Below are 12,817 nucleotides of genomic sequence, written 5' to 3'. Positions count from 1 at the left end.
GGAATGCAGCAAGTTTGATTAATGCTCCCCATGGTTTAGTCTTGGATGAGGAGTTGAGTTTTGCAGGTGTTGTCAGCAACTGCACAGATTTCCTTAAAATAGGGGGTTCATTTTAGTTTTGAGCCACAGATGATGCCCAATTTGAAAGAATTCTTTAGGTTACTGTCGTGGTTTAAGCCAAGTGACTGCTGTAGCTGAACCCAGGACAGTTACTCTGAAAGTTGAGTTACTATGAAATTTGTATGACTATTTCATAGTTACTATGAGTATTTCATAGTTACTATGATATTACTGGACTCATCCCAGGCAGTACCTGTATCAGCAGGTTTAGCTGACTATGCTGAAAAGACCTCTTAGTGTGAAAACTTGATAATCCCTAGGGAAGGAATTGATGAGTTTAAGCTCCATAGCTTTGGAAAGAGGCTTTCCTGGATGTATTTCTCCTATAAATTGGCAAGCAGACGGGAAGATGAGCAAACGAAATTACAGGAGGAATTAAACAGCGTGGGAAATAAGTTGTTAAATACCTCATTAGGAAAAGTAGTTAAATACTGTCCCCTCACTCCTCTTTCATCCCCAAAACCTTCTTGAGCTGGGATGTATGGATTGTCCTGTCTTTTCCAGCTACTGATCAGTGTTATTAATACATACCTTCTTATTTTTGAAGGACTATTCTTAAAGACAGCAGATTTTTTCGCTACCTGCACACGGCTGTGATAGTGAGTGGAACTATGCTGGTGTTTGGAGGAAACACACACAACGACACCTCCATGAGCCACGGTGCAAAGTGCTTCTCTTCAGATTTTATGGCGTATGATATTGGTAAGTTGTCACAAAAATGATCATCATAATAAAAAGCTTCTTGGATATATAAAAAGAGCTGTCTTAGACTGATTTCCATGCTGGGTATATGATACCAAATGCTACAAAGTGTGCTGCAGAAGAATGTGTAATGAGGAGAGGCTCGTTTAGCTTGCTACACATTACCAAGCATATGAGCTGGTGCAGTGATTTCTAGGCAAATACAGCAGCAGTTATTTGGTCAAGTGTTCACACATAACCTTGGTCATTAAAAGTTATTTCTTAAATGGTAAGCATATTGTTCTACCATCTCAACCATAAAGCTATCCTGATGCTTTAAGTGTGTTTTAATCAGTGATTTATCAAAAGTGCAGGCTGTTAGGACAGTTACAAGCACTGGACCTTGCTGAAACTCCACTTGTACAATGCACACTCTTGTTTTAACTGCAGCCTGGCTGACTTGTTTGGCTGTGCTCTTTGTAATGTCCATTTGTTTTATAAGCACAAATATCCCCATAAGTGCTCTTAAACAATAAGACCAAACGATTAGATTTTATTTGGAAGGATTGGGTTCAGTGAGTTTGAAAAGCCAGCAGAGGGCAGCATTTATTTGTGAATTTGGAGTCCAGAGACTGTGCACTGAAGAAAAGATGAAATTATATAAAACAAGGTGGAAAAAAGCTCCCCATGACCCGGCTTCAGTGTGTGCTTGAGCCCAGAACCCCCTGTGTGCTGGGTGCACCTCCAGAGCGTGAGCAGCAGCTCAGGGAGGGGATCCTGCCCCTCTGCTGTGCTCTGGGGAGACCTTAGAGCAGCTCCAGTGCCTAAAGGGGCTCCAGGAAACCTGGAGAGGGGCTTGGGACAAGGGATGGAGGGACAGGACAAGGGGAATGGCGTGACCCTGCCAGAGGTGAGACTGGGATGAACGCTTGGGCAGAAGCTCTTCCCTGTGAGGGTGCTGAGGCGCTGGCACAGGGTGCCCAGAGAAGCTGTGGCTGCCCCATCCCTGGCAGTGTTCAAGGCCAGGTTGGACACAGGGGCTTGGAGCAACCTGCTCTAGTGGAAGGTGTCCCTGCCCGGGGCAGGGGTTGGAGCTGGAGGAGCTTTAAGGTCCCTTCAACCCAAACCAGTCTGGGATTTTAAAATAGATACTTCACAAGCAGAATATTAAGATAACTCCAAAATGCAGTTACTGTGGGTTAAATAACAGGTCTTTCTCATTTCTAAAAAAGGTTTTACTTTATGTTGTTTCTTTTTTTCAGCCTCAGCATGAAATATTCATGTAGTGGCCATACTTGTATAATGATCTTTTCCCCCCACAGGAAGGAAATTAAATCTTTTCTATTTACCCCATCAAAAATTCATTTGTGTTGACAAACTGGATGTTTTCATAGCAGATGTGTTCTATTTGAAGCGCGTATTTACTATATCCTGGGCACTGTAAGTTGTAGGCTTCGATGAACTCATTAGTCAGGAAGGAGAGGATGCTTTGTACTTTCAGACTTACTCATTTTTTCCAATACTTAAGCCTTAGATAAAGATGGGAAAGAAGCTTAGAAAGCAAAACATTCCAGGCTTTCTATTAATCTAGAAAAATATGTTTCTTGGCCTCACATAACTCACAACTTGAGGGATAAAAAATGGCAAATTGCTGTCCAATTTTGCCTAGGTCTCTTGTTAAAAATTAGAACCAAGCATGTTTGTCTCAGGAGTGATGCTGGGCTCGGTTAAACCCTTTGAAAATGGAGTAAATGACATCTAGAACTGAACTTCAGCATGACAATTTCTCAAAGTATTAAATGCAAGCAACCGGGTTCTGTTGTCTTTATTTATCAGAAGTTTCTGCTGGATCAGGAGTTGGGATCAGTTATTCTACCCAACAACTCTCCAATTAAATTGGGAGAAAAATTAAGGAGGTTGTTTTTCTTTGCCCTCTCTGTTTATCTATGTACTGGCTTGGGTCTGGGGGCTTTTCATTGCAGAGGTTCAGGTCATGGCACAACAGTTTTGTCTTGTATTTATCTCTTCATCAGGGTCTGCAGCAATAGGACAAGGGCTGATGGGTTCAAACTGAAACAGGGGAAGTTCAGGTTTGGATATAAGGAAGAAGTTCTTCCCTGTGAGGGTGCTGAGGCGCTGGCACAGGGTGCCCAGAGAAGCTGTGGCTGCCCCATCCCTGGCAGTGTTCAAGGCCAGGTTGGACACAGGGGCTTGGAGCAACCTGCTCTAGTGGAAGGTGTCCCTGCCCATGGCAGGGGTTGGAGCTGGAGGAGCTTTAAGGTCCCTTCTAACACAAACCAGTCTGGGATTCTATTAAAGAATCTTTTGTGTATTTGAGGGCTCTGTAGATCTTTACAGCAGATTGACTTTTCTATCTTAATTGCATAAACTGCATTCAACTGCCTCTGAGGTGTTTAGCCCCAAGATGATCCCATGCACTTTGCAAAGTTTAAGTGATAGGAATTGGACTGACTTTTCTTGCTTTTGTTCCTTTGATTGCTCAGTGGGTTGTATGTTTCTTAGGTTGTTTCTTTTGCCTTGCTGCCTAAAGGAAGAAATTACCTGAGAAACCAAGTAAAAAATGAAGCAGAGCTTAGAAATGTTATGCTAATAGAAAAAGATGGAATAATCTCACATTATGTTAAAAGAGAAAAACAACCACAAGTCCTAAAGCTATGATGAGAATATTTTTAAAAACATGGATATCTGCCCTCTAGGAGCATAACTGCAATGGGAAAAGAAAAAATAAAGCAGATAAGTTTCTCTTCTTGGTGATGCTGGTTTGGGGCAAAACTGCAAGTAAGTCACATAGCAACAGATAAAACCTGAACTTGTTACACAGTGAAATATTCCACATGTAAAGGAGAAGAAGCAACTTGAGCCAGTGCTTACGCATGATTGCCAAAACCTAATAACCCCTTCATCACTGTGTCCTGGAACTTCTCTTTGATGAGGTGTTTGAGTGGTGATGCATCCATCCCTTCCCTTTTTGTCATACCCTGGCAGCTGGGATGAGGACTGAGTCTTCAGTCTTGTGAAGGAAGATAACACAGCGCTTCTGTAAAGTGCTTCACTCAAGATTTGCATTTTGGTGGTTGGTGGAATGGTCTTTCTGTAGGTATTAATGTAGAACTGTAGAATCATTGGTTGGAAAAGACCTTTAAGCTCATCCAGTCCAATTGTTCCCAGCAGTGCCAAGGCCACCACTAACCCCTGGCACTGAGGCCTCGTCTACCCGGGCTGGGAACACTTGCAGGGACGGTGACTCCAGCCCTGCCCTGGGCAGCCTGTTCCAATGCCTGAGCGCCCTCTGGGCAAGGAATTGTTCCTCAGCTCCAGCTAAACCTGCCCTGGGGCAGCTTGAGGCCGCTTCCTCTTGTCCCCAGGTCCCTCAGCCCTTCCTCATCACACTTGTGCTCCAGGCCCTGCTCCAGCTCCGTTGCCCTTCTCTGGCCCCCTCCAGCACCTCAATGTCTCTCTTGTCATGAGGAGTCCAGAACTGACACAGGATTTGAGATGCGGCCTCACCAGTGCCCAGTGCAGGGGGATAATCCCTGCCCTGGTCCTGCTGGTCACACTATTGCTGACACAGGCCAGGAAGCTATTGACTTCTTGGCTGCTTAGGCACAAGCTGCCACTGGTGACCAGCACCCCCAGGACCATTTCCATGAGCAGCTTTCCAGCTACTCTTCCCCAAGCATGGAGCATTGCATGGAGTTGTCGTGACCCAAATGCAGAAGATCCTGAGTACTTTGGGATCTTTCAGGAAGAAAGCTGCTAAGTGAGTCGAGCCATTACTTATACTGAGAAACTCTTCTGAACTGAGCATCTGTTTCATTCTAGCATGCGATCGGTGGTCTGTCCTTCCTCGCCCGGATCTCCATCACGATGTGAACAGGTTTGGACATTCTGCTGTGCTGTACAATAGGTAAGGTTACAAACGAGCTGGGAGGCGTTGGCATTTTTCATATCTCAGTAAATGTGTGCATGTAGATCAGCAACACTGAGACCAGGGGGTTGATCTGTTGCAAACCTCTCAAGGTTCTCAGATCTTCACTCTTATAATGTCTTCAGTATCTACCTGTTCCTGTCAGCCCTTCTTCACTGGACTAAATTATTTCAGCTCAGTTATTTCAAAAATCTGTGGTTTTCTTCCATATTTCTATTTCTTATGTATGTCATAATTTAGTAATTTCATTTATTTCATATGTCTAATTTAGCTGCACTGACAACTTTCATCTCTAGATCTTCCTTCATGGTTTCTAAATCTGTCCATATTTCACTTTACATAGCTTACCCTCTGTGGCTCTTCTTTACATTCATGTGATGTACGGTGTTTAGGTGAAATGATAGGTGAGATTTCTGCTGTTAAGCATTACATCACTCTAATAATATCTGTGCTTTCAGCTGAACATCTGTTATTGTGTTTGAGTCTGTGGAACCAAGCTTGAGGAGTGATATTTCGTAGGAGTCTTTCGTTCTGGTTCCTTTATCCTTAGAGGATACTTTCTGTAAATCACTAACATTATTTAAAGCTCTGTTTAAGCCAGGCAGATAACTGTTACTGCCTTGGAAAGGAGGGTTTGCTTCTAGATACTCTTTCTGCCTCTAAAAACTCACTCACTGCCTACTTGTTTCAGTGTACTGAATACCAGCCGTGCATTTACTTCCATGAAGGACAGCTAAACCTTTGCAGCAGTTCTTTTCATCCTAAAATGGGATGAAAATCATATTAATAAATACTTATTATTCAACCAAACCCTTTCTTTTCAGTTACATTGACTCTACTGCACTCTCTTTTTTTAATGTGCATTTTACAAACATGGATGCACAGAGGTGTTTTGGTGGCATTTTTGTTGTAACTAATGAAATTTGATGTTTTGCCTGAAGCAGTTGTAGTGTGAAGGACAGCTTAAAAAAAACCACTTTCCCCTCCCCTAAATACTATTTTGTTTTGGGTTTTAGTGGTGTTTTGGTTTGTCTTTTAGTTGACACAGTGACTCTTTGCTCAGTGTCTAACAGCCATCAAAATAACTGCTTTTGTCACAGTGGTGTAGGGAGATGTGACAACACTGAGTAGTTTTGTCACAGTTTCTGCACGCTGGTTTAATGGTGTGAAACTATCTCCCTCATTTTTAGCCTTTCTCCCTCTCTTGCCACTGTTCTTTGCAGGAGGATCCTGCTTTCCTGCAGCTTTCGTGTATAGTCACATTGATGAGGTGCCACTCAGAGGTTTGGCTGTAGGGGAAGGTTGGTCCATGACCTCGGGTAGGTTTGACTCTGTCTCTGTATTGTGTTGAGACTTTCTGAGTCCTTTAAAACAGTGGAACTTGACTGACCTTTTCTTTAGTGTCTTCCTTAACCAAGAGCTGTTTGTATGGATTTATACATTCTGGAGTGTTATAAACCACTTTGCTTGCACCTTGAATCATGCTGACCCGGAGCAGCGCATGGTCTACAAACAGAGATGCGAGTTCTTATCCCTTTACTTTTGTTTTGTCTAGCACCATGTATGTGTTTGGAGGCTTCAACAGCCTCCTGCTGAGTGACATCCTGAAGTACACACCTGAGAAATGTGAAGCTTTTGACAACGAAACAGCCTGCGTGCGTGCAGGTCGTGGTGTCAGATGTGTGTGGGTCAGAGTCCCTCCTCACTGCATCCCTTGGGAAATGGCATCCATAAAGCAGCAGCAAAAGGTCTTCGAAGACTGTCCTCCCAAGCCAGGTATGTGCCATGTTTCTCTTTCCAAAAGGCACGTAGAGTTCTTTTCTTTCCCAAATTCTGCCTTATATTAGTTGTATGCCATTATCAGACCAAGTGTAAGTTGATGGGGGCGTAGTTGTGCTTCCATACCTGCCCTGGGAGACCTTCCTCTGACCAAGTGCCTGCAGCGACATGGAGATGCTTCTATCTCTCATTCCTCCTGAAGCTACTTGCTCATTGATTTGTTTCCTACCATACTGCTTGTACTTACTTTCCTGTCCTAAACAGACATCATCAGTCAGGAGTCAAGCCTGGATCATTGCTCTGTTTGCTCCAAGAACTGAGAGCCAACAATTCACTGATGGGCACCATGGGTCAAGGGAGGAGGATTTGGTTCCTGCAGCTTTATCCTGTGCTCTTCAAGAGAGACAACAGGAATAGTGTTTTTAAAAGTTACTTTATTTTTCCTTCTACGGTACTATATGGATAGGGGCATACAAAAAAACGTTTGTTTTCAGGTCCAATTCCCATGTTCTCCCTTATGATAATTTCTAGATAACTTCTCAATGCTTTATCCTGATGCATTCCTTGCTTTGAATTGAATTATATGAACCTTGATTCTGGAATAGATGGCAGCCTTTAATTATTTAATAGAAATTGATGTAAAGAGACATTGCTTTGATGGGATCTCAATGTACAATAAATTTTCACAACACACAGGCGAGAAGCCATTGGAAAGATGAAGTGGAAAGTTCAGGCTTTGCATGAAAATGCTGCACGTAATTGAAGGCCAGGCTTGCTGCAGCATGGGCTTGTGGGAGATGCTCAGTGTCCTTGTGGAATATCTTCTGGCATCATTTGCCTGGGCATTGACTGAACATGCTTACACATCTTGGTGCATTTTCTGGTGGTGCTTTACTGCTCCTCGAGCACTAAAACTGATTGATGCTGCAAATGAATGTGCTTTTCTATCGAAGTATCTGATTTAACTAAGTAGCTGATAACGGAAAACCTACAGGCACTACTATTTGGTTGTATCTTTTGCTGTATGTAATCAAGTTCTTAGAGCTCTGTCAGGAAATGCCTGTTTTTGGTCATGCAGGTTTTTTTCTTTAATAGCTGTAGACAATGAAAAATGTGATCAGATTACAGACTGCTATAGCTGTACAGCCAATACAAACAGCTGCCAGTGGTGCACTGACCAGTGTATCTCAATACAGAACAACTGCACAGAGGAACAGGTAAAGTCTCTCTAAGTCTTCTGTAGTTTAAGTGAATTTGAAATACCAAATGTCCATCTGTCAGTATTATGACCCTTGTTTTGTTATTTCTAGCTCTAAACTGGTTTTGAGTTGGTCTGAGGGCTTTTGGTGGGTCTCTTCCCCTTATGTTGGGAGGATGGCCATGGGTAGGAGAGGAGGTGGAGGTTTCATGATGGTGTGATTATCAGTAAGGCTCCTCAGTTGGCTTTGCTCTTAGTAGAGACTTCCCTAGGGAAAAACCTGACCCTTTTGTAAGAGCTTTAGTAAGAATAATACATCAGGTGGTGGTTTGGGGGAATACCTTGAAGACAGAACACAGGCTATGCCCAGTGTCACAGCTTTTGAATGCGTAGGTTGCTTTGTAGGTCTGAACTGTGAAGTTTAGTGTAGGGATAGCTGCTGTAAACTGGCATTGTTCGAATGGGAAAAAGCCTCATCAGTTCTATTTCTTGTAGGTTCCTATTACTGCCTATGACAATTGTCCTAAGGATAACCCTGCCTATTACTGTAATAAAAAGACAAGTTGTAAAAGCTGTGCCATGGATCAAAACTGCCAGTGGGAACCTAGGAATCAGGAGTGCATTGCTTTACCAGGTAGGTACTGGTTGTATCTGTGTAAGAACCACCCCCCCCAAATTCACCCACTCCAAAAGTTGTAGGGTTTTTTATTATTATTTGGGAGGGGGTTTGCCCCCTAAATCTGTAATATTTAGTGCTAAGCTGGAGTAAATAATGTCATGCAATCATATCAGCTTTAATATGAAACTTTATTTCCAGTCAAGCCTGATGGAATATTTTTCAGTCCCAATTGTCTGAAGAGGAGTGTGATCATTTGTATAATTATAAGGCTGTATTTCATCTCTCTCTTTCCATTTGATGAAAGTGGGACTGTTGATATAATAGGCTTCTGCAAGATATTAGATTTAATAATGCATGCTATTTAATTTTAGCAAGTAGACTTGTGCAAAGGCGTAATGGCACATACTGGATGAATTAGCCAACTAACAGCTAAAGTGTGTAAGGAAAGTTCTCTTATTAGAGTGTTTCCAGTGGGAGCTCACAGTTGAGTGTTAGTCCCCCTGTAGTAACTCTTTTCTTTCCCCCATAACTGGGAAATAAATGTAACATCTTCAGTGATTAACATTTGGAGTTAATAAAATAAAGGGAAAGGGAAAAACCCAACCAAACCAGGACATTTTAGTGGGCATGGAAAGCCTTCCACTGGTAAGTCTGGTAGGTCTGATGTGTGCTAGTCTGGAAGAGTGAAAAAATGAAGACACTTCGGAGAATTATAGAATCCCAGACTGGTTTGTGTTGGAAGGGGCCTTAAAGCTCATCCAGTTCCAACCCCTGCCACGGGGGTTCCTTGTCCTGTCCCTCCATCCCTTCTCCAAAGCCCCTCTCCAGGTCTCCTGGAGCCCCTTTAGGCCCTGGAGCTGCTCTAAGGTGTCCCCTTGAGGAGCCTTCTCTTCTCCAGCTGCCCCAGCCCAGCTCTCTCAGCCTGGCTCCAGAGCAGAGCTGCTCCAGCCCTTGCAGCAGCTCCGGGGCCTCCTCTGGCCTCGCTCCAGCAGCTCCACGTCCCTCTTGTGCTGTTCCCCAGAGCTGGATCAGGGCTGCAGGGGGGGTCTCCCCAGAGCACAGCAGAGGGGCAGGATCCCCTCCCTGAGCTGCTGCTCCCGCTCTCGGGGTGCACCCAGCACACAAGGGGGTTCTGGGCTCAAGCAGACGCTGAAGCTGGATCATGGGGAGCTTCTCCTCACCCAACATCCCCAAGTCCTTCTCCTCAGGGCTGCTCCATCCCTTTTCCACCCTCTCCCATCTCTCAGAAGATCCATGAGAGTGAGAAAACCATCTTTTAGTGAGAGAAAGAGCTTGGTCTGTTTAATTTGTTACAGAAAAGGGGGTGACTTGATCATAGGTGTAAAAAGCCCATCTGAAAAACTGACACTTGAGAGCTTTTCAATCTGTTAAATCTAAACCAAGATGCTGGAGCTAGACATCAGCTCTGCACAAATTCACACTGAATATGTCCATCAGGTTTTCTGTGAGGGACATAATTAACCCCAAAGCATAAGGAGTTCTTCAGTAGCGGGGATGGCTGTTCTCAATATGAAACAGGGATTAATCCTGCAAGTTGGAAGCTGTGGACAGGATTAGCCCATCAACCCTCTTCTGTTGCTTGGTATCCTAATAACTGTGGTTAAATAAGTGGCTTTAAACCATCAGCAAAATACTCATTTGCTTTTCTCTGCTTGCTCTTCTACAGTGGTTTTACTATTTGATGTTGAAACGAGTGCTTTGACCATCTAGTGCAGATAACTAAACGCTGATGTTGCACTTCAGCTCCCCTAAACAGCTTTCCTTTTCCTCTGGGATTATCCTACATACATACTTGTGAGCATGCCAATAAGTCATGCTGGTTTGGGATGGGACTGGAGGTTTTATCCTGGTGGAAGGGTTCTTCTACTGCTTTGAATGTTGGGAAGGTCACTTGCAGCTCTTTTATTCTCCCCTCCAGAAAACATCTGCGGAACAAACTGGCATTTGGTTGGCAACTCCTGCTTGAAAATCACAAACGCAAAGGAGAACTATGATCATGCCAAACTGTCCTGCAGATCCAACGGTGCTTTGCTGGCTTCTCTCACGACTCAGAAAAAGGTGGAATTTGTTCTTAAGGAGCTGCAGAAGATGCAGTCTTCGGTGAGTGTTTCTCTTTTATGTCCCTTGAGTAATTAAGCTCTGACTGCGGAGAAGTCCTTGCTGTGGTATTGTATGCTCTGTGCGGAATAGACATGCCTCTTAAGTGAAAAGGACTGATCTTGCTTTTGAAATTCAACATACCCTCTGGGTACTTTTGAACTGAAATTGTAGAGAATGTAAATGGGGAAGATAAATATAAACATACACTGTGCCTCAAAGGTATCGCTTTCCATAATGAAATCACACACACATTCCTCTTGTGGGGATACACGACCGCGGCAGGGCTCCTTTCGTGACTTGTACACAATAGTTGATAAATAAAGGTCCCTTTGGGGCACCAGAGGTGCTTCATGTAGAGCATTCCAAGTTGTTTATTCTGCTTAGAAAAGCAGCTGTGTGAGATGGCTGCTTCTTACAGCGCAGAGCTACGTGGTTTGTTTGGAGTTACTTAGGTTTGATTTAGTGGCAGGTGCTTTTCTGTCAGAGCCGATGAGAAGTGAATTGGAATCTGTCCCTCTTTATGCATCAAGAAAATAAATACTTATTTTTTTCCTGGTCCCCAACAGAAGTTTGGAGGTTTTCAGGGCAGGTTGTGTAGGTGGTGCTAAAGCCCTAATGAAGAACGATGCTGGGCAGCTTTGCTGAAAGCCTGGGTTAGGCTGCAGAGCTGCTGAGGCTTCGTGGCACATCAGACTAACTCCTCATGGGTCCCAAGGATGCTGTGGGCAGGGCTGGCAATCAGGGAGAGCTTTATCTTGGGGAAGATTGGACAATAGGAAGAAATTTTTTACTATGAGAGCACTGAGCACAGAGAAGCTGCGGCTGCCCCATCCCTGGCAGTGTTCAAGGCCAGGTTGGACACAGGGGCTTGGAGCAACCTGCTCTAGTGGAAGGTGTCCCTGCCCCGGGGCAGGGGTTGAAACTGGATGAGCTTTAAGGTCCCTTCCAACCCAAACCACTCCGATTCTATGATTCTGTGAAAAATGAGGCTGGAGGCAGTAGGTTTGCTGCTATTCACAGGATGTACTTGAATACTAAAGAGCAGTATTCCCCTGTTGAAATGAAAACATTCCCTGCTTTGATTCCCTTTGTAATTATAAAGTGGCATTTCAACAATTACGGGGTTTTAGAGGGGTTTCAATTTAGCTACAAAAAGGTAAGGTGCAATTCAAGCAAGATTTGTTGTTAAATCTTTCGTAAAGAGGGGATGCAGTAGAAGTGAATGGTTCTAACAGCTCCAGGTGTTTCTGGATATGCCAGTAGTTAAGTGTAGTATAAATCCCTAAAGACACATGGCAACCCTTCCCTAACAGTGTTTGAACCAGTACACTGGGGAGAAAAAAGTTGGTACTTCACAGGGTTTTTTTTTCTTCTCAGTGTCCCATAAAAAGAGAGCCTTAGAAATCTAAAGAGACTGTAAGTTCTTTTTACTCAGTATTAGTAGGGAGTGTTTGTCATGTGGGAAAATGCCTTTGCTAAAATCCAGCCTGTGTCTGGTGTGTGAACTTTTGCCACTCACTGTCACGCTGTGGCTGTGCTGGGGGAGGCTGTGCTCTGCAGTTACTCCTTTAAGTACGCTGTGTATAGATGTTTTGGAGTAATACCTATGGCATAGGTAATAATACAAATATCTAAAGGAGCTGACAAGATGTCTGGAGAGGGTCTTTGGACAAGGGATGGAGGGACAGGACAAGGGGAATGGCTTGAACCTGCCAGAGGGGAGACTGAGATGAGCTCTTGGGCAGAAGCTCTTCCCTGTGAGGGTGCTGAGGCGCTGGCACAGGGTGCCCAGAGAAGCTGTGGCTGCCCCATCCCTGGCAGTGTTCAAGGCCAGGTTGGACACAGGGGCTTGGAGCAACCTGCTCTAGTGGAAGGTGTCCCTGCCCGTGGCTGGGAGTTGGAATTGGAGGAGCTTTAAGGTCCTTTCCAACCCAAACCAGTCTGGGATTCTGTGATACCAATACAGTTAAACTGCCTTTCCCCAACATAAGTATGCCAAAAAATAAATTGCCAGTAGAAATAGCTGTGTTATGAGTTCTTCGTATGGAGAATTTTATTGCCAGCAACACAAATTCAGATTTGACTTGCTCAGTCTCTCTACCCATCCATATATACACAGTGCTTAAGAGCAGAGGTCTCCCAGTCACACTGTAGAGTAAGTATATTCTATCATTTAAATTGTATAGGGGACAGCTAGTTTTCTTCCCCATGTCAAACTGTAGCTCCAGAATTTCTTTTCCTATCTCTAGCCATTTATAGGAGTCACAAGCATATAAAGAGCAATGAAACTTGCAGTTAATGTCATAGTCAGCCAGTGTGAAGGTTTGATTTGCTCTCCTCCTCGTTCAGA

At 43.9% G+C, this 12,817-nt stretch overlaps 1 protein-coding gene across 1 annotated transcript in view; it reads left to right on the top strand.

Moving 5' to 3' along the window:
* ATRN (attractin) overlaps positions 1–12,817 on the top strand; it is a gene marked incomplete at its 5' end in the record, with an annotated part of 105,197 nt that overhangs the window by 6,354 nt on the left and 86,026 nt on the right. The window contains 6 exons of the mRNA XM_010017073.1: positions 668–822; positions 4,645–4,729; positions 6,306–6,526; positions 7,625–7,746; positions 8,223–8,361; positions 10,286–10,467. Coding sequence (XP_010015375.1) covers positions 668–822; positions 4,645–4,729; positions 6,306–6,526; positions 7,625–7,746; positions 8,223–8,361; positions 10,286–10,467 — 904 coding nt within the window. The remainder of the gene's footprint in view (positions 1–667; positions 823–4,644; positions 4,730–6,305; positions 6,527–7,624; positions 7,747–8,222; positions 8,362–10,285; positions 10,468–12,817) is intronic.

Source organism: Nestor notabilis, unplaced genomic scaffold, assembly GCF_000696875.1.
Source record: "Nestor notabilis isolate BGI_N333 unplaced genomic scaffold, ASM69687v1 scaffold8886, whole genome shotgun sequence".
NCBI lineage: Eukaryota > Metazoa > Chordata > Aves > Psittaciformes > Psittacidae > Nestor > Nestor notabilis.
This window is presented reverse-complemented; position numbering and strand designations above follow the sequence as displayed.